The 22,666-nt window shown below is 36.9% G+C and overlaps 2 protein-coding genes across 10 annotated transcripts in view; both read right to left on the reverse strand.

Annotated features, from left to right (window-relative positions):
• Positions 1-5,376, reverse strand: part of fam49ba (family with sequence similarity 49 member Ba) — a 46,934-nt gene extending 41,558 nt beyond the window's left edge. For 2 of the 3 annotated variants that reach the window (NM_001291713.1, NM_200070.3), the window contains exon 1: positions 5,000-5,376. The gene's annotated coding sequence lies outside the window, so the exon portion shown is untranslated. The remainder of the gene's footprint in view (positions 1-4,999) is intronic. The other variant, XM_073912932.1, reaches the window with a different exon arrangement.
• A 2,060-nt stretch (positions 5,377-7,436) lies between these two features.
• Positions 7,437-22,666, reverse strand: part of asap1a (ArfGAP with SH3 domain, ankyrin repeat and PH domain 1a) — a 91,943-nt gene continuing 76,713 nt past the window's right edge. For 2 of the 7 annotated variants that reach the window (XM_005163475.5, XM_005163474.5), the window contains 7 exons: positions 20,476-20,701; positions 19,231-19,392; positions 16,514-16,589; positions 16,158-16,222; positions 13,897-14,453; positions 12,662-12,784; positions 7,437-11,279 (listed from right to left, as the gene is read on the reverse strand). In XM_005163475.5, the coding sequence (XP_005163532.1) occupies positions 11,205-11,279; positions 12,662-12,784; positions 13,897-14,453; positions 16,158-16,222; positions 16,514-16,589; positions 19,231-19,392; positions 20,476-20,701 (1,284 nt within the window). In that variant the 3' untranslated portion in view covers positions 7,437-11,204. 7 annotated transcript variants of the gene reach the window in all.

A 22,666-nucleotide genomic window follows, 5' to 3' on the forward strand; every position in this document is an offset into this window, starting at 1 on the left:
GCAATGCAAGTAAGCTGCCCATTTGAATGTAACTGTGGCAGCTCTTGAGCTAGAAGAACAGAAAGACTTTTAGCCACAAATAGGTGTCAAGTTTCTGTTGATTTGTTTGTCTGAAAACCAATAAATTGTGTCTGTAAAACCACAAAGCATAACCAGGAAGTTCAACAAGCACAAAAAAAGGTTCCCTCCTTCACAACACTTCTCAGACTACATGCAAGATAGAATAAACTCACCAGTTACCGCAATATTTAAGCCTACACTAAACATATACATGCAGTGGTGTGAAAAAGTCTTTTCCTCTTACTAGTTTCTTGCTTTTTGTATGTTTGTCACACTTTAGTGCTTCAGATCATCAAACAAATTTAAATATTAGTCAATAATAACACAAGTAAACACATCATGCAAGTTTGAAAGGTGTTTATTATTAAGGGAAAATAAATGCAAAACTACATGGCCCAGTGTGAAAAGACGTTTGCCCCTTAAAACCATTAACTGGTTTGGCCACCTTTTGCAGCAACAATCGCAATCAAGCGTTTTCAATAACTTAATAGACAACGAGTCTGTTACAGTGCAGTAGAATAATTTTGGCCCACTCATTATTGCAAAATTGTTGTAATTCAACGACATTTTTTAAGTCATCCTACAGCATCTCAATTAGATTCAGGTCAGGATTTTGACTAGACCACTCCAAAATTTTTATTTAGTTTTGCTTTAGCCATTCAGAAGTAGATTTGCTGATGTGCTTTGGATCATTGTCCTGTTGCAGAACCCAAGTTCACTTCACCTTGAGGTCACTAACAAATGGCCGGACCATCTCCTTCATGATATTAAAGAAGACAGCTTTATTTATTGTTCCATTTATTACAGAAAGTCTTCCAGGCCCTGAAGCAACAAAACTGTCCCAGACCTTACCACTACAACAGCAAAAGGAACAAACCATTTAAGTTCAAACTAATCCTAATGAGTACTGTGATTAAATTAATCAATCTAAGCACAGTAAAATCCAATAAATGAAGAGAACTCAAACCAACTGAGTACTGTAAAACCCAAGTTAAGTCAACTCAAACTGTTTGAGGAAGCCAATTGCTACCTTTGAGTTGGAAAAACTGAACTATACGAGTACTGTGAACTCAATTTAAGTTGAAGTAATGATGTATTTAATTAACTCATTACCTTCAACACAGAGTTCAAAACTCTTTTCAAATGAATAGAATTAACTTTCAGTAAATTTTAAGTTAACTACACTCATTTCATTTGATAAAGTTGACTGTTGGGTTTTACAGTGTGGTATGTTGTTCTTTTTCTCAAATGCAGTGTTACTATTTGTAATGTGTAAACTATGTGTAATGTTAGTGCTATTTGTAGATAATGGCTCTTATAGTGGATTGCTGCAGCCCCAAAGCTTTAGAAATGGTTTTATTACCTTTTTCAGAATAGTAGATCTCAATTATTTTCTTTCTCATTTGTTTTTGAGTTTCTTTTAGAGCTGCACGATTCTGGCTAAGATGAAAATTTTTTGCTTAAAATAAAGATCACGATTTTCTCACGATTCTGTAGATGTAAAATAAAGGTATGGTAAAAACAAACATATGGCACACCATCGATAATAATATTATGTGTAGGTCTACTGGTTTCTATAAATAATTCTGTTCTACTTATAATAATTCTAATGTTGAATTATTATGTTTGAGATATATGCTTGCAATCTGTCATATTAGACAATTTTATTCACTGGTAAAATTAGACATTTACCATTATCAGATTATATTCAACAATATATAGGCTAGAGTAGTTATACTGACATTGTAAACATTTATTTTCATGCACAACTGTGGGTTCGCTATGAAAGAAAAAACTAATCAAATGCTTGTCGTAATCATAACTCTAAAATGCGATATGATCATTTAAATGAAGTGCACTCTTTCAGTTTCATTTTGACTGCAATGTGCTTGATCATACTTCGTGAACGGCTCCCAAACGATCACTTTGTGCCACAAACTGAATATTATTTGTAACTGTGTTACCTGTTACTCGCAACATATGCAGGTGTTCACTAAAGTAGACGTGTGCGTCTATCATTAAGTAGAGCGCTCTCTGTGATAACAGCTCACGGTCAGCAGCTCATGCACGTGTGATTTCCAGATCGCAAAAACATCATGTTTAGACAAAAATGGCAGTTTTAGGTGAATTATACCTTATAAATACAGTACGTGACTCATTCAACATAATGTCACTGAGCAACGTGTGTGAAACAATTTAAAGAGTTGTGCAGCCTCCTTTTCTTCTCTCCTGAACTTGAAAGCATGATTGGCAGAGTCGTAGAAATGCTGGATTAAGATTGTCTAGTTGGTCGAATCGAGATTGCGAACTTTAAACGATTAATTGAGCAGCTCTAATTTCTTTGAATCTCGACATGATGTCTGGGTTTTGAGGATCTTTTGGTCTACTTCACTTTGTCATACAGGTCCTATTTAAGTGATTTCTTGACTGTGAAAATACATGTAGCAGTAATCAGGCTTGGGTGTAACTAGATAAATGAAACCTAGGTGCGATAAACCAGAGATAAGTTATTTTAACGAGGGGGGCGGACACTTTTTTCACACAGTAGTTGTATTTTGTTTTCCCTTAATAAGTAATTTTGAAACAAAGTGTGACAAACTTGCAAAGAATAAGAAATCTGTAAGGTGCAAAAACTTTTTTTACACCACTGTGTATGTATATAACTGTACATCTATCTGTGTGCATGTGTGTGTTTTAGTAGTTATTAGAAAATAATAGATTGTATGATTTGGTCATGTAAATTAGGGTACAATAAAATGTAATGAGCCTTCACAACCTTTTTTAATAAGTTACAGATTAATTTTTTACTTTGTTGTAATTTTGTTTAACGTCTTGTGTTTACAGATTCTACATGTCCTCCAAAATTTAAATAAAACATTTAAAATACATTAAAATTAAAAATAAAAATACATAGAAATTCTAGTCAGAATCCTTGATAAAAGCTACTTAGCAAAGGGCGTACTGCTTAAGTTAGTCACACATGCCTTCAGGGCATGTAAAGTTGCATTAGATAAACCCTGCAATACAGGAATGCTCCACTAGTTCCACAACTGCAGACGTCACAAGTAACTATTTGCACAAAGTTGTGCTATTGATCAGCATCTCGCAGTGATTAGATCTTTGCAGGTGGCATTGCTGCAAAACGGCTCCATATAAACAACCATATGAGAAAAAACATTGTCAACCTACCAAAGCTGATATCTGTCCAGTAATACAGTAAATGAGTTTTTTATAATATGCTTTTATGAAATATGTTAATATGGTAATCTTCGCATTTGCCTTGTCTGCTTATTGCGTACGTGTTTTCATGTGTGTTGCTGTATAATGCTGACCACTGGTCTTTAGGTCCTAATGAAAGCTGCTGGGTCAATATTTATAGTTCACGCAACTAATTAAAACCTGTGGCCTTTCACTTCACAAACAGTTGAGCTGTCCCGTGGAGGAGGATAACAACATGGTACAAATGAGCTTATTAACACGTGCATAAACAACAAACAAGGTATTTTTATGTAGCTGTGAATTTATTTAGAGCTCCTATGATTTTACATTTTGAAAGTTAAATATTAATTTAATCATTAATATTAACAATATGCAAGAAAATTCAAGTAATGCAAACAGATAAGTTTCATGTTCAGAGTCAAACAACTAACACTCAAAGACTTTAATAGTTTTGTTGATTAGTTAATTTTATTGCTTATGACACAACAATAATAATGTTAATTATAAAAGAAGTTATATTTCTGCAAAGTAAATAGTTTTATTTGTTAAAGTTTTTGTTGAGCTTTAAACACTGCGTTCCTCACTTAATATAAAAAAAATTCCAAACACATTACATTATGTAAGCTACTTGTGTAAAAGGGAAAAAGGAAAAAGAGGTTAAAATGATTATTTAAAACCTGAAATAGTTGTTAAATATGTTATTAAAAACCACCTACTGACATTTATTATTGATATTATTATTACTATTAGTTTAAATAATTAACTTGAAAAAGAACTACTAATGAACAAGTAACGTTAAAGGCTTAATCTTCTAATCTAATCTTTGTGTGGTTCGTTTACATTTGATCCAAATTAAGAGTTAAACCAGTTAGTTATAGAATTAATAAGAAATTATACCTGAATCTAAATTATCTTTAAAAAAAATCATGTTTAATCATCACAAATATATCGAAAGGTCATCAGAAGGTATGGAAGTTCATTGGCCTAAAAGTGTGGGAAATCTGTTTACCGGTTTTTTTTTCTGAATGAACCAATAAATTAGTCATTTTAACAATCTGCATATCAAAACAGCCTAATGTTAGATTTCTTAGCATATCTAAAACAGGCACAAATCGTGTCAAAAACACATCTTCGGATTCAGACATCGAATAATCTAGACGGGAACATGGCTGAAAGAGAAATGTAGGAACTTGCTGTGAAATGAAATGGTGTTTTGAATAAACAAAATCAGGAAGTGGCATGATCTATTTGAACACAGAGGAAGTCTGAAAACTCGCACCCATGCTTCTCTTCTTAAAAGCAGTGTCGGTTTTTAACACAAAAACTTCACTTAGTTTTTGCTCAGCAGCAAGTAAATACGCATAAAACAAGTGTAAGTTACACAACACGGAAATATGATACATATAACGCCAAAAAAAAAAAAAAAAAAACATGTATCTGTGACCTCTGTCCAATACAAAGAGAACGCACCTGAAGTCAAGTGAAAACTGAGCGAAAGTCTTTTCCTCAAACGGACTTTCTGAAGTAACGTAAAAGCTTAAAATTGCACATCTTAAATATTTAAAGTATGAGTGAGCTTTACTTTCAGCTTTACTTTCATTTAATGTCGCTAAAGTTTAGGAGTCGTGTCACCTGTGACCTGAAAGAAACAAGCATTGCCTCGCGCCAGGTGTCAGGCTCATAATGGAAAGCAAATTGCACGTTAATCCACGATTCTTACCTTAATTTCCAGTGAACTGAGAGAAATGTAAATATGGGGAACCGCTGAAGAACACCCTGCTCAGCGGATCATTGTGAAGATGTGGCGTGTGTGTGTCTACATTTTCCGGATTGGCCCATCAGAAGCGTTGCGTTTGACGCGCAGGTTGAGCGCTAAAGAGGCTCTGCCTACATCTATAAAAGGAATTGATTTCGAGAGAGGAAGCAGACTAGTTTTACTATGCGTCTAGTAGCGGTCTTTGTGTCTGTTGTGGATAATTTTGCTTTCAGTCATGTTGTTTTGAGCTCAGATAAGCTGCTGGTAACAGACTGAGAGCGAGGAGAGCGACAAAACGCGCGCGTTGTCGACGAAGCAAAGATGATGGTGATGGATTGTTTGGGGTTTATATTTTGAATTGCTTACTCATTACAGCAAGTGAAGTTGTGGGTCTGTTGTAATTCTCAAAGCGTAGGTATTTTGTCATTAGAAAGAGTTCAAATATTTAAGAAACCTAATATTAAACTTGCTTACATTCGTTAGTAATACATTGCATGCATGTTGATTTAGTAATACATAAGTCTTGTTTGTCAGATTTACAACATTCATTGTTAATTATTGATGATATTGTAAATAAATAAATTATAGAAATATCATTGTTTTTAACTTTTTGAGGAAACAATTGTCAATGTCACTTTTATAAAAGGCAAACAGGTTGTCAGATCCAAGTGAAGCTCTACATCTTCAACATAAGAAGTTATTAATAGAAAAAATATATATTTTAATAAGTATACATCATTTAAAATATAGTTGTATTATCAATGTTTGGTGTTTTCCATGTTAAATTGATCATATATAAATCAGGTTTTATTAGTTTGAATTTGGCATGTTTGCATTGTAGCTTATATTTTAAATATGTGTATAGTTGTATTTATTAACTGATTTTATTCTAGTTTAACTATTATGAAATCGATGAAATTGCCAAATGCTTCATCTGAAACAAGCTAAAGTTAATTTATACTTAGAAATAAAATATAGAAACATTTCAAACATATTACAACAGGTGAAGTTGTGGGTTTGGTGTAATTCCCAAACCAAAGTGGGTTTTCTGTCATTAGAAAGATCTAATATTAAACTTCAATATTAATAGCATATTAAATGATGATTTATAAGTAATATTTTGCATGTTAATTTAGTAATACAGTAGTTGTATTGTTTGTCAGATTGTCAATTTCACTTTATAAAAAACAGTTTGTCAGATCGAAGTGAAGCTTTATTTCTTCATCATGAAAAGTTATTAAAAACACAAAAAATAATAAAGTAACAATTTTAAATTATTTAAAATATTATCTACATGAGCTCATTTGTCTTATTTTGAATGTTTTGAAGGCTTCCAATGAACGCAAAAAAAAACATCCAGCTGTGCAAGAAAACATACAATATGACGAAAGTGAAGTCATCTTTCACTACAAGTAGCCTAACTTTTAAAGCACTAAAATAAAGGGTTTAAAGCACCAAAAGTGGCCTATAAAATTTATTTTAATACTTTTAATAAACTTGTGTTTTAATAAAATGTTTTTTTTCTTTTTCATTTAAAACTGTTACTCCTTTTTTTTTCTAGTGATATATTATGTGATAAATGTGTATTTGAAAAATAAGTACTTGATTCATATTTCTTCTATGTATTTAACAAATGTTTTTGGTACCTCAAAAAGTGTGATTATGCAGACCATTAGTCCCTTAGTCCCTTTATTAATCCGGGGTCGCCACAGCGGAATGAACTGCCAACTTATTTAGCATGTTTTTACGCAGCGGATGCCCTTCCAGCCGCAACCTATCTCTAGTAAACATTCACACACTACGAAAAATTTAGCCTACTCAATTCACCTGTACCGCATATCTTTGGACTGTAGGGGAAACCAGAGCACCCCGAGGAAACCCACGCGAATGCAGGGAGAACACGCAAACTCTACAAAGAAACGCCGACTGAGCCAAGGCTCGAACCAGAGACCTTTTTGCTGTGAGGCGACAGCACTACCTACTGCGCCATTGCGTCGGCCCCATTCCTGTTGTTAAATATTTCTAATTCTAAAATCCCCTTTAGTTTCCATGATTAAAAACCAATGTTCGAAATAGCATGTGGTACATCAGGGTTACACAAAACAGGAGATTTTAAGAAAAGAGTAAAAGGAGTATTCAAATACTTTACCACATCTTTTCATGCCAAGAATGTTTGATACTGTAAAGATGTTGAATACAGAGTCAAGTTTGTGTACACTATTGATAAATGGTAAAGTGTATAACAAATTTAGGGAGCTTCTTTTCGGTACATTTTTATTTTAAAGTAAAAAAAAAAAACATTTTATTAACAAATATTTTAGATTACTAAAAGTTCAAAAGAAAACATCAGAGCCCAGTAGTAAATACAAACAAAATAAACAAATAAAGAATACAACAATTCTTCATGGTTTCAACGTAAAGTCTTTATTTTAGGATTCGAAGACTTGATAACCAAGTTTGATTTTCTTTCTGACTGAACTTACAGTGTAGCAAACACAGACAAAGAAAAAACAAAGTAAGAGAGAGTGGCAAAATCCATCCTAAATGTAAAATTAGGACTGAATCAATCCAGTTTGTTCACTTAAATGTGAAGTTGTCCTCTTGACCGTTTCCAGGCTTTGATATGCTACAATATTAGCGACACAAGAACGGATCATCTGGAGTTGTGCTGGACTGAACATCGAAACAGACAAAACACGCTCCAACAGTGGCCTATTCAATAGGGTTGAAACAAAAACAGCTCGGTAGCGAACATTATTCCACAATCTTGAAGTTGGAGGTGTTTCTGTTATGCATCCATTGAATAATATTAACATGACCTAAAACCGAAGAACAAAACCCATAATAATAAACTACACTTGAAGGGTCCGTCCCTCTCCATGCTGAAACACTTTAGCCCTATAAATGTCAAATACTGTCATCATCAAATATAGTACAGATGGCATTCATTAATACATCTTCTTTGTTGTTGTTGCTGTTATTACAATAACAGTTAAAAACCAAGAGTGAATGCTGGTCTCCCTGATAGGGTAACGAAAATAAGAGGCAGCGTTAGTTCATTCTGAGTCACACGGACAGTCAGTCACTCACCGCCGGGTCCCCTTGCACTTCAATTCAACTTAAAAACAACAAAACAAACAGTAAGAAAAATCACATTCCACAGTCACCGTAAGCAAACAATGAAAACTCATCCTATAAGCGACCTGTAACAGATTGCGTTCTGCTCAACTAGATAAAGCCAACAACACTTGACCACTCAGATCCATACACTTTATAATTTATGCTTTACAATTGGTGAATAATCACCAGAGACCAGATGAAGAAGGTAGGTTATTGTATGATCTTTTGACAAGGACACTTTCCCAGAGTCTGAGGCATCGGTTTTGTCAGATTTGGCATTAAACAAACATGGGGGGCAAGGAATGAAGCGATCCCACAGATGCAACCAAAGCCGTAACCACCTTGTAGACACTGAAACGTTTTGATCATTTGATTTTTTAGTGGTTCCTTAAATTATTACTTATTATGAGCATAATTGCTTGGAGAGTATATGAATATTGCTTATGAAGCACTAAGGTTGAAGCCCTGGTATACTTAAAGAGAAGTTGACTTTGAACAAAACCAGTTTGAATCAAAGGAGCAAACTGAGCTTTCTTCAGCTGGTAAACAAGTTTGGGTTACAATTTTTTTTAGGTGTGACTCTGTGACCCCTGTTCAGTCTGTGAAAGTCGGACATCCATGGTTAAAAATATACTAAAAACTGCACTATTGTGAAAAGTGATGCGTAATTCTAATTTGAAGTAATGCTAACACTGTTTTTTTCATGTTTAACACTGTAAAGCTGCCTACTTCAAAGCTATATTCTATATAAAGTGCTAAAAAAAATACATGTGGCAGGATTTGACTAAAGAGCCAAGTTGCAGGTGAAGCAGTGGCCAGCTAGGGAAGTACTGAGCAGGTAAACTTCACTTCTCTGACCTCTAAAGGTGCTCTAGCGACAGCCATGGCCTTTAGTCACCTTGTTAGAGCAACCGACTCCCATACAAAGATTCGCCGGGTTCGATCCCAGCACAAAGCGGGCAGGCTAGTGGAGGACCGGCGAGGTTACATTGGTGCCGTGACCTGGATAGGAGTGAGGTTTAGGGGAGTGACTGTAGCAGAGGCCAGCTAGTGAAGTGCTGAGCCGGTAAACCTCACTCCTCTGACCTCTAAAGGTGCTCTAGTGACAAATGCTAGAGGCCATGGTCTTTACCCTCCTTGTTAGAGCAACCGACTCCCATGCAAAGAATCGCCATGTTTGATTCCATCTTAGAGCGGGTTGGGTAGTGGAGGACTGGCGGGGTTAAGTTGGTGCCCTGACCTGGGTGAGAGTGAGGTTTAGGGGAGTGAGTGTAGCCGCGGCCAGCTAGTGAAGTGCTGAGCAGGTAAACCTCACTCCTCTGACCTCTAAAGGTGCTCTAGCGACAGATGTTAGAGGCCATGGTCTTTAGCCTCCTTGTAAGAGCAACCAACTCGCATACAAAGTATTGCCGGTTCGATCCCAGCTCAGAGCAGGTTGGGTTGTGTAGGACCGGCAGGGTAACATCGGAGCCATGACCTGGATAGGAGTGAGGTTTAGGGGAGTGATTGTAGCAGAGGCCAACTAGTGAAATGCTGAGCAGGTAAACCTCACTCCTCTGACCTCTAAAGGTGCTCTAGTGATAGATGCTAGAGGCCATGCTCTTTCGCCACCTTGTTAGAGCAACCAACTCCCATACAAAGAATCGCTACATTTGATCCCAGCTCAGAGCCAGCAGGGTAGTGTAGAACCGGCAGGGTTACATTGGTGCTGTGACCTGGATAGTAGTGAGGTTTAGGGGAGTGATTGTAGCAGAGGAAAGCTAGTGAAGTGCTGAGCAGGTAAACCTCACTCCTCTGACCTCTAAAGGTGCTCCAGCGACAAACGCTAAAGGCCATCGTCTTTAGCCTCCTTGTAAAAGCAACCAACTCCCATACAAAGAATCTCCGTTTCGATTCCAGCTCAGAGCGAGCAGGGTAGTGTAAGACCGGCAGGGTAACATTGCTGCCGTGACCCAAACAGGAATGAGGTTTAAGGGGGTGAATGCAGCAGAAGCAATGAGTTTCACCAGTTTGATCCCAGCTCAGAGTAGGTTTGGTATTGTAGGACCAGCGGGGTTACGCGGGTGCTGTCTTAGCTGCTGTTTTCTCAGCGCTATCAGTTTAGTTGTATGTTTATTCTGACATCGGGAAGAAAGCAAACAGTATGGGGAGCACTGGGATATTCGCTAACTGTAATCCGCGACTTTTAAATGTCTTTTATCCTCTACATGAAGAACGAAAAACAATTTCGCTAAGAGTATACCAAGGTGCTAAGAGTATGCCAGCAATATTCGAGGGCTGTAAATTGTCCTCCTACTTACAGAGGCAATTATAATAAAGAGGTTTTCTGGGCTTTGATGCAAGTGATGCAATCTGAATGAATGCATATTCTGATTACATATAGCAGATGAGATGTTTAAACCTTTACATTTTGGTTTCGATCCCTGACCAGCATGCCACTATGCTGGGAATTTCAGCACTGGTGTAGCATTTATGTGATCTTGCTTATTATTTAGGCCTTCCAAAAAATTAAGAGATGATTTGAGTTGTTTTCTTTTGTTTTTCTTCATTTAAAACAGTACACTAAAATGTCTAGAGTCACTCTGGCTCCATAAGCAAGCAGGGTTAACATACATTTGCACACTTGTACATTATACATACGTACATAAATATACACTTACGTCTGTGCATATGTATGTACAAAGACACACTTAAAATGGACATACATATAATTCTATATGTGTACACATACACAAAGTTACAGCATACATGTTAAGTGCTAGATTTCCAAGTATAGCTACTGCAAACCCAGTTATGGCATGCTGGGCTGCCATGGCTACGATAATACTGGTAGGCAGGATAACACAGTTTATGAACAACACATAGTTTACACATTTCACCCTTGAGGATTAAGGGAGCATGGGTTTGATACTTCATGTTTTGTATGTGTTTGGAGACCGTTTGGGTTTCAGCAGCTATGTACAGAGGCAATGCCCACAGTCCAGTGTGAGGCCAGAGAGAGCGGAGCTTGTGCTAGTTAGAGAGCCTCTCGGCTGCCGGTCATGCACTGTCAGTCTGACAGAATGTGCACGAAGGACATTGGGAAGACCCCTTTCCTTTCAGGCTGACCCTCTATGTGCCCGATCTGTGAAAATGCAGGTTGATTTAATTGCATACATTAATTGAACATTCATAAATAAATAAATTTGCTGTTCATTTACTCTCCCCGAGGCTAAGATGATTAGGGTTACTTTTTCTTAAAACATTAAAGAAGTTGCTGAAGCCGTTTTTCCATTGCACACAACAACGACAAGCAACAGAACAGAATTCATTCATTTCCAATATAGAGTATTCCAAGAGCTGCGTGGAGTTCTGATAATCCCTGTTCGCAGAAAATTCTAATCTGATTTGAGTTGCGGATCCGTTAAAATATTTGAACTTTTGCAACTATATCATGTGATCGGCCGATTGGACGTGATGTATTCCTGTGTTTTCCAACTGAACTTGTACGAATTAGCCCTAAAACTGACCAAACGTGAAATAGTTACCTTTCCATGTGAGATCACCTCAGTGTGGTATGACAGGTCATAGACGTGGTCTTTCTCTATCCAAGAAGGCTGTCACACTGAAGCCTGGTATTTACTTCTGCGTCAAGTGATCGGCGTGACCTACGGCGCCTGCCCTGCGCGTAGCTGTGCATTTATACTTCTCTGTGCTGATTCTGTAGCTCTGCAATGATACTTCCGGAACGCTAGCTGGCAGTAAGTGTTTAAGCTAAAAAGCTTTATGAACCTTTTGTATTTAAAAAAACAGATTTCTATTCATGAATGAGTAATAAAAAATATTATTTTAAATGCGGTCTCCACATTCCCTCCAAAATTTTCAACGGTCTATGAATTTCTAGTATTTGTTTATTCATTCATTCAACCATGGTAAACACACAAAGAATAAAGGCTCTTGCTTTTGCACTCCTTTATTTCTGACACAGCGAGAATCAGCTTCTCTGCCACAGTGCACAACAAAACTGAAAATTCTGTGTGACTGCCACAAAGGCGTGTATTCCAACTGTGGAAAGGCGTCACAAGACTTTACTCCAATGTGTTGATGTACATCCAACTTAGAACGAGGGAGTAGGGGGAGGGGCTTTCTTTTTGCACATCATTCTCTCATAGCAAACTAATGGTAAGAGGGACGTGGTTAAGAATATTGTGGCTGAAGCCATCAAACTAACATCAACATAAAAACAATGCCACTCCAAAGCAGAAGCAAATGGTCAGACTTTGATTGAAGAACTCAACTTGCACTTTATGAATCACCAAGATCCACAGTTTCAGTTAAAAATCTTGTACTACTGAAAGGAAAAAGTCATCTACATTTTGGATGGCTGAAGTGTAAGTAAGTTAGATTTTTTCTTTTGGGAACGCTTCCAATTTAACAGTATGGTAAGTAAATGAACAGCAGATTTTCTTTTGTGTGATCTACCACTTTAACAGTATACACTGATTGAAACGGCACAGCTTTACTCACCCACCACTCCTGGTCTTCCTCTCCTGTGACAATTATAACCTCGCCCTCCACAAAAGTCAGCTCATCGTCATTGTCTGCCTGGCAATCATAGATGGTTTTCACACGCTTCGCTTTGTTCTTTGCCTGCAAAAGACACAGACTCCAGTTATTTTAGTGTTAAACCTGTTGACTTTTTCCCAGTATGTATTAGCAATCAAACTTTCAGGTTTCCTCTAATATTTATTCATTCATTCATTTTCTTGTCAGCTTAGTCCCTTTATTTATCAGGGGTTGCCACAGCAGAATGAACCACTAACTTATCCAGGTATAAGGTGTGCAATTACTTTTAGATAAGTAGTTCTAAGTACGTCTTGACTGTTGACAGTTTCATATCACTACAAGGATTGGAGTTATTAATTGTAAAAGGATCTTGATTAGATGCATAAGAAACTAGAACTACAGACAGGAACTGATAAAGGACAAAAAGCCCACAAATGTTTTGAAGTATAAACATCTGAACAGTGTTTTACGGTGTGGTATCCAAAATATAGGCATAAAAATTGACTCTAGTCTGTTAAAATACTAGAAAATAATGCAGCACACCTGATGTGTAACAGTCACTCTTATTCACGTCGGCCGTGCATTATATTTCTAATAAATCAATGGGTGTTATCAGTTACTGCTTATGATATTTTTTACATTTAAAATGCTGATATTTTAAAATCTATTAATGCTAATATAACAGCAGCCATTACTCCAGTCTTCAGTTTTATATTATAAATCTTTTAAACACTGTTTATATTTGCTGATTTGATTCTCAGGAAAAAAAAAAACATAATTATTATCAGAAAACCTTTTCACTGATTAATATATGTGGAAACGTGATCGTTTTTGAATAATTTTACTTTCACTTTTGAATAATTTAATGTTTTCCATGTGCAAAAAAGTATTAATATCGGAAAAATAAAATCATTAGTCTTTTAAGCCACAACTTAAAATGTTAAATTTAAACCCTTTTTTGGTTTGGTAGTCATAAAACAATAGTAATTCATAAAATGTGGTTTGAAAAAAAGATTTTGGAAGTGCATCCATTTTACCTAAATGGGTCAAAGATGAAAAGGGCATTGAAAATGCATATTTCCAACAGCTTTAAATTTTGTATACAGTTAAAAATAAATGTTTCGTTCTTACAACAAATATATCTATTACACTGATGACGTTCCATTTTTGACCCATAAAACACGTCTTTTACTCACTACTGTGTTAATTTTGCGTGGCATTGGGACTGGCATTTCCAAGGCTCCTGCGGGCGCTCCATTGGTGTCCTCGCTGGCCTGTCGGGGTGAGAGCTCCTCCTGCTGGCTGAATGACTGTGTCTCCGTCAGCTGGGGCTTCGGACTGGTTTCCTCCTGCGTTGACTGCCTTTGTGTGGCCTCAGATGCAGAACACACGGCCGGTTTGGATGGCAGATCACTGATCTGCGGCTTAGGGGGAAGATCCTTAAGCTGAGGCTTCGGGGGCAGGTCAGAAAGCTGAGGTTTTGGTGGTAAATCCGACAATTGGGGTTTGGGGGGAAGATCTGATAGTTGCGGTTTGGGAGGAAGGTCTGAGATGTGCGGTTTCTGCGGGACATCCACAGGCTGGGATCGTTCTGCGACCTGTGGAATTTTAGGTGGAGGTTCAGTGGGTCTGGTTATTGTATCTGAGGCTCTGGTGGGAGGTGCATCCTGGGCCTGTGGGGGTTTCTGAAGCACATCAGGACCAGACTTGTCCACTGATGGGAGGTGGATTGTGTCAATCTTTCGTAGTGCCACTGAAAGAGAAACATAGGTGTATTTAAACAGGGCATATATAGGAATGCTAAAGGTAATTTCAATACCTTTTAAGACTTTCTGAGAATATATATGTATATATAGATTTTTTATATATAATTATTTTTTCATTTTTACCTATATTTTGGTTAGGAAAGAAGAGTGAATTGACAGGAAAGCATTGGGAGCAGAGAGAGGGGAAGGATCTGCAAAGGACCACGAGGCGGAATCAAACTCGGGTCGCCATGAGCACCTGAGTGCATGTGTTGACGCACTAACCTCTACACCACTGGCGCCGACCTTCTCAGAATATTTTAAGACCTCATCGCCACTTTAAGTTTAAATCAGTATCAAACCTTTAACTTAATAAACCACTGTTAATAAAAAGTTGTAGTTAAATAAATCAATGGAGTACAACCATGCATAAGAACTCAGATAAGCTCGGAAGAAACAAAACTTTAAAGAATAAATTAGGCGGTTGTTTACAGTGACAGGCTTCAGCCGCTGTTTAAACTTATTATTCTCTATCCAGGAGAATACAAACTTACATTTTCCAATTTTGACGTCTGTTTCGCTGTATGGTTTTCGCAAATTACGTGACATCACCCGCACGGAGGAGCTTGGCCTTATGCACACCGGACCAAACCAATGGAGTGGATTGGGGATGCCATTGTTAATATTAGGAAAATAAATATATTTATGATTTTTTTTAAGTCAAACACTTTGGACAATGCTTAAACTAAATTTAAGACCTCAAAAAAACATGATAAAGATTTTTTTAATACCTTTTAAGGGCCTTAATTTTCTCATAATTGATTTATCAACTTTTATTACTTTTTAAGACCCCACACACACCCTGTTAAAGTTAAAAGTAAAGTATATATATAAATCATTTAATTCTTGATAGTGTGTTTACTTGTGGCATGGTTCATTTGGACCAAAAAAAAAAAGGTCATTGGTTAACTGAGAATTCATACAAGAATTTATAACAACTAGCCAAAAAATAAGAAACATAATAGCTGTAGGATACGTTCACAACCTGATTGTACAGCTTTTATGACATGCTGTTTATTTTGGGACAGAAACGTCAATTCGAAAGCTCTGTTAATTAAACATTATATTTTTATGCATGTACTTTATATATAGATTTTTAACCCATCTAAAAATTTACAAAGTGTTAACATAAAATGTTAAAAAAGCAAAACTGTGAGAGCAAAAATCTTAACAGCAAACATGCTCTGTTTGTCCTTTGCTAATTTTGATTGGTATACATGCTGCTCCTTCAGAGAAATCTAATCTTGTGATTTGTAGCGTCTCCCCTGCAGGCACAGGACATCAACATGATGTCATATTAACGTTGTACCCCAACGTTGGATTTTGTTAGGAAATATAAAAGGGGTTGAGATCAGAACCCAACCTCAGTCCGGTGTCAATTTCCCACGTCTAACTTAAAATCAACCAAATGTCAATGTCTAATCATGTTACACCCTGACATTTTGTGGACGTTACCACTATGACGTCTATCAGACGTTGGATTTTGGTCACTTTCCAAAACAACCAAATATCAACTTAATTTTAACGTCGCTATTTGATATCAAAATAACGTTGTCCTTAGACACTGACTAGACATTGAATTTTGATCGCACCAGACTCTGTTTTAATTGAACCAAAGAAACAATGCACCCTTAATGTTATAAAAAACAAACCTTTTTGAGGTAGTTTGGGAAGAACTCGTGGGCCAAATGTTGCTTTTGTGTTCATAGACGTAGTGCTGAAAAAAAAATCAGACAAACAAAATCTTCATGATGGATTCATAAAGCTAACATTAAAATGAAAAGGCACAGTAAAGATTTACAATGTTCATTGTGCCAAACAGGACTATTAAATTGTAAAACCAAACACTGTAATAAGTTAAGAAACTGGCAGTAGAGAATGAAAATAGTGAAAATAGTGTTAATCAGGAAATGTAAAACATCAAATTTTTCTAATTAAGACCGCAGCCTTTTCATCAGCATGAAAATGAGTTGAAATTCAGAGATTCAGCATGTCCAAAAATCAGCACCTTTGCTGCTGCTGGATTCCCTCAAACTTGTTGGCCGGGGATGTCCGATTTGCAGAAGGAGGTGTGGACTCACTTCCTATGAGGTTCAAAATAAAACAGGAAGTGGTTTAAAGTGAGTTTGAAGTTCCCTTATTTTATTGGTCATATCTTACACTCTTGTTTTTGTGCCCCAGCAACCATCATGTTATCAAAACACCTTAAAGATAAAGATGATGCTTAGAATTGCGTTAACAGATTTTAGCTCAATAAATACTTTTTTCTTTCTGGAAAATATAAAAACTGTGGAGTGTGATTGGGGAAACCTTGAAAATATAGAATTTAGTGTCCTCAAACATTATAAAAAGCATATCTAACATAATAGACATTACACTACACTTAACATGCAATGAATGTAGCAAGATATATTTGATCACATCTAATGAACCTAGCATGAAAAGCATCAACACAATCAAATTACAGCATTAAATATAATTAAAATGGTGATTATAACCTGTTCTGCCACAGATTTCTTTATATTCTTGACCCAGTGCTTCCCACACATAGACTTTACTTGGGTGGGGAGGGGGTGGGTTGTTAGATATATTAACGACCACCCAATTGGATTTATTGACATGTTTTATTTTACTATTATTATCCTGCTTTTACACTATTTTGTATCCGCCTAGCATAACCAAACATCAGCGATCAATTAAGTAGGGGAAAATCGTTCTGTGCGCGTGTAAACTGTCAACACTCCCACAGACAGTCTCACATGCTCTGCAGGCCGACATAGCTGTGCCTTTTTGAGACTTAAATTATTTGTTCGGCCGGGTTTCTAAGGCTGCATTTACACTGCAGATCTTGATGGTCAATTCCAATTTTGTGACTGTATCCGATTTTTTTGATGACCTGCTTACATCATCTTTTAAAAGTGACTCGTATCCGATTGTCTGCATTTACACAGCACACAGCAAAAGGGGAAATGACCTGGAAAAAAAGAGCAGGTGCTGACAAACAGCTGATAATAAAAAAGCGCTCTTTCCTCTATTCCTGTATGTAATCTGTTCGCAGCTTTTGACAAGCTGTTTTACTAAAGTTTATGACAGAAAGGTTCTCGTTTGTCCATTTTTTTGATATATAGGCTGTTTTTTAAACCTTTAAGCAACTTAATGTAATGTCCATGGCGTGATTTATGCACGTGATGTAGCTTTGCACTAGTTTTATATTAGGTTATATTGGTTACTTTGCAGACATTGCACTCTCTCGCTCTCGTTAACCTGCTTAAATACCTGTGTAATAAGTCAATATAAAAGCTGTTTAAGTGCTCGTGTATGAGATTTAAAGTTAGGGACTCTGCTGAAGTCTGTTCTGAAATGAAAGTGTCAGACTTGACGTCATTCTCTATGGTTTTTAATGATGCTTGACTTGCATTGACAGGTGAAAATTTGATCTATCTGCTTACACTGCAAACACGAGAACACAGATCCGAAGGCCTGAATCTGATTTGAGTAAATCGGAATCAATGTGATTTGTTCCTACTTGCACATACATGGGCCATATCCGATCTGTGCCACATGGAAGAAAAAAAAAATCGGAATTGAGTCACTTGAACAGTGTAGTGTAACTGCGGTCTAAATTTCCTAAAATGAAATTTGCTCGTTCGTTAATTGTATGCGTTTTTGCATTACCTTTTTACTTAAGCCTACTTTTAACTGGCTTTGCAGCTGACAGCACATGCACAGTTATTCACAGAAACATTAAACAATTAATTCCTGAATTTAAATGACTCAGAAAAACGTTACTATGTACTTAGAGACGACGAAATGACTGGTCTAAACTGTCTGCAAAACATATGTACACCAGTAGTAATAGTTAATCAACGCAACTGCCCTATTTAAATAATCTACACGTTTTAAAATTGCAATTATAAACATTTTTAGAGACATCGTCTGTTTTTATTCCTTTTTCTGTCATTTATTTCTCATTTTCTGTATATTTTATTAATTTGATGGTGCTAGTATATTACATAGGCTATTATATACATTTCTAAAATGCTTTAGCATTCAAGTTTGCTTTGAACTTGAAAGGGAAGCAGATTTTACCTGTCAGTGGGTGCACATGGCTCCTGAATAGAAAGTAAGACAAATAGTGGATTCTTTTTTATTTTGACAGTCTTTTTTTACTTTAACCAATTGAAAAGAAACAGTGTTTAACATTGTCATGATAAATAAAATTATTGTTAAAAATTAAATAGTTTTGTTTGTCGCATATAGTTAACTATTTAAGAGTTGTGGGTAAATGGTGTGTTTCAATTCAGCTATTACCGCAAGTATATTTCAAAACGATGGGAAGCACTGATATATATAGTTATATATATACACTTGGATCCCAAATAACAAATTCAATCTAATGACAATTATTAACTAATTTGATTCACCATTTTAATTGTAGTTATTCCTTTAGTTAAAGCTAGGACGGCATCAATTTTTATTATTTAATAAAATATTTAAATAAATGCAACATAAATAAAACTAAAAGCCATTTTGAAAAAAATTATTATTGTAAGCTTAAAATAACAGCCATAAGTTAATAATATGGACATTACATGGAGATGAACAACTTTAACTCTCATTGTGGGGTGAGGAAAAAGAAAATATGTTCATAATTCATTGTATTCAAACCCTTGTGGCAGAGTTAGCGACGAAATGTTGTTTCTTCATTCACAAAACTGAACGCACCTTTGCTCTGCGGACCCTGCAGTACGGGACTGGGGGGATCTGAGTGGGTGCGCTTGTGTCCGGGAGGTGGAGGAGGAGCTCTCTTCTTAGACAGAGTGGAGCTGCCTCCTGCACTCGATTGAGATCCCAGCGGCAGAGAGGTGGGCGGCCCACAGGACGGAGCTGAAACAGTGACCATATGATGATGTGATTGGCTCAGAAGCAAGAAGACTCGAGTGCACCAGAGCACAAGAGCAAAGACAGTACCCCATCATCATATGTGGAGTGTAAAGAGATAAGCACCACCAAATTATTCTAAAAAACATCAGAATGGTTCCAGAATGTAGGTGGGGGACTGAAATCTGATTCGATTAAACAGAGATTCAGCAAGCACAAGTGGTTGTGGTGTAAGAGGTTGTTTTATCATGCAGAGTTGAGCCCAACTTTGAAAGTTGGTGTGTTTTTTGCAGGTGACACAGGCTTTTTTGAAGGTTTCATTTGAAAGAGCACATGAATGCATGCGTTCAAAACATGTGCACTAGGCAGATTCATCCTTATATCATGTCTGAACCTTCTTTCTTCAAAAGCTGCAAGCAATAAAAATATCCTTGCACCCATTAAAAACAGAGTTGCTGGTACTGTATATTTGGCCCTTTTCACATCTGGTAATAAAATGCGTTTTCGTCGATCCAATCACGAGTGGACAACAATTAGTGTGTGAAATGTTTGAGCAAGTTCACTTTCATGCTCAAAAACGTATTCGAGAGTGTTGGAACAGCTGCACACCTCAAGTGCTCATTTAAAAGGGATTGAAATTTGCTTGCATCAACATGCAGTTTTACTGTTTTAGTATGTCAAAGGTTTAAGACCATATTTACATTTGTGACATGACAGCGATAATGCATTTGTAAACTGTGTGTCATATTAGTGTTATGTAATGATTTGGCATCTTTACACATAATAAGCACATACAAAATTGCCACAATTACATGGAAAAACTGTGTGTTGGCATTATCTGAGAGATTTTGGCCCTCATTGCGTTCCATATATGCTTCATATGTAGTGTACATGTACTATAGTATAAGCTTAAAAACCAAAGCTGAGTTTTGGCTTAAGGTTCAACTGATTGCATTTTACACCTCCCCCGCAATTAGAGTTAACATAAAAGATGCTGCAACATGCAAATCTACAACAACCGTCCCTCACCTGTCCAGCTTGCTCTTCTTATGGTCAGGCCCATGCATACAGATTTTAAAGGCATTTTACCTTTTGCAGGGGTCTTGCTGGCTATGGTGGGTCCCTCTGACACTGGAGATGCAGGGGTTTCGGTGGAGGTGCTGTAGACGGGGTTGGCAAAGGCTCCATAGGACAGTCTCTGCTTGTCCCTGTGTCCTAGATACCCCGGCAGGGTTAACTTCTCCTGAGGAGACACGCTGGACGAATGACAGAAGCTCTGAGGACGAGGAGAACGCTCCTTCTTCACTGGACTGGGCTGAGGATTGAGAAAAAAATGACATTACATGAGTAGATTTTTAAAGTGGTCAACATCTTCTACAAAAAGTTGCAATTACAATCAAATGCATTAGGTGGTGCTGTGGATACGTGATGTTGACGTGGAGGTGTGTGTGCTTTCATGTTCAAGTGTTGCAATGTTTTGATTCTTAATGGTGTTTTCAGTTCTTATGTGTCTAGTCATGGATCTCTGTAAATGAGGAGCCACTTTTCAAAGTGTATTTGTGATACACTTTAAAGCTCTCATCATTTTCAGTGTCTGAACAGGCATATTGTTGGCCTTTTTACACTCAATTGTTAACTGTTTAATGTGACTCATATAGACATTAACTCAAGAGTTTCCCATAGCTTCAAATATGCATTTATAAGTGATTTTATATGTGCATTACCCTAATACCAGCAATATATTTTCAGGATTGTTGGAAAGGTTATTTTGGAACCAAAATATAGAGTAATAATAAAGTTTGGCTATTTAAAATGGCTGTTTTAGTAAATTTCAGTTATTTTATTAATAATTAATTCATCATTAAAAGCATCAGAGAAGCATTGGCTTAAAGAAAATACTCTGATTGAACCCCTTTGTAAATGTAAACATTTTCATAAGTAACTGCAGTTTAATCAAATTTAATATCAGTATATACACGCACCGGCCACTTTATTAGGTACACCTGTCTGACTGCTTTTTTAAAGCAAATTTCAGCCAGTCACATGGCAGCAACTCATACATTTAGGCATGTAGACATGGTCAAGAAGACAATCTGCTGCAGTTCAAACCAAACATCAGAATGGGGAAGAAAGGTGATTTAAGTGACTTTAAAGTTGGCATGGTTATTGGTGCCAGATGGCCTGGTCTGAGTATTTCAGAACTGCTGCTCTACTGGGATTTTCACGCACAACCATATCTAGGGCTTAAAGAGAATGGTCCGTAAAAGAGAAAATATCCAGTGAGCGATAGTTCTGTGGGCGCAAATGCCTTGTTAATACCAGAGGTCAGAGGAAAATGACCAGAGTGGTTCAAGCTGATAGAAAGGCAACAGTAGCTCAAATCACCACTCGCTACAACCGAGGTATGCAGAAGAGCATCTCTGAACGCACAACATGTTGAACCTTGAGGCAGATGGGCTACAGCAGCAGAGGACCACACCAGGTGCCACTCCTGTCAGCTAAGAACAGAACACTGAGGCTATAATTCACACAGGCTCACCAAAATTGGATGGTAGAAGACTGAAAAAACGTTGCCTGGTCTGATGATTCTCGATTTCTGCTGCAACATTTAGATGGTAGGGTCAGAATTTGGTGTCAACAACATGAAATCATGGATCCATTCTGCTTTGTATCAACAGTTCAGTCTGGTGGTGGAAGTGGTGTAATGGTGTGGGGAATATTTTTTGGCACACTTTGGGCCCATTACTACCAATTGAGCATGGTGTCAATGCCACAGCCTACTTGAGTATCGTTGCTGACCATGTCCATCCCTTCATGACCACAGTATATCCATCTCTGATGGCTACTTCCAGCAGGATAACACACCATGTCATAAAGCACGAATCATATCAGACTGGTTTCTTGAACAATGAGTTTACTGTACTCAAATGGCCTCCACAGTCACCAGATCTCAATCCAATAGAGCACATTTGGGATGTGGTGGAACACAAGCTTAGCATCATGGATGTGCAGCCGACAAATCTACAGCAGCTGCGTAATGCAATCATATTAATATGGACCAAATATCTGAGGAATATTTACAGTACATTGTTGAATCTATGACACGAATGATTAAGGCAGTTCTGGAGGCAAAGGGAGGTCCAACCCATTACTATTAAGGTGTACCTAATAAAATGGCCAGTAAGTGTGTATATATATATATATATATATATATATATATATATATATATATATATATATATATATATATATATATATATATATATATATTTATGTATGT

This window comes from Danio rerio, chromosome 2, assembly GCF_049306965.1.
Source record: "Danio rerio strain Tuebingen ecotype United States chromosome 2, GRCz12tu, whole genome shotgun sequence".
In the NCBI taxonomy this organism is placed as follows: domain Eukaryota; kingdom Metazoa; phylum Chordata; class Actinopteri; order Cypriniformes; family Danionidae; genus Danio; species Danio rerio.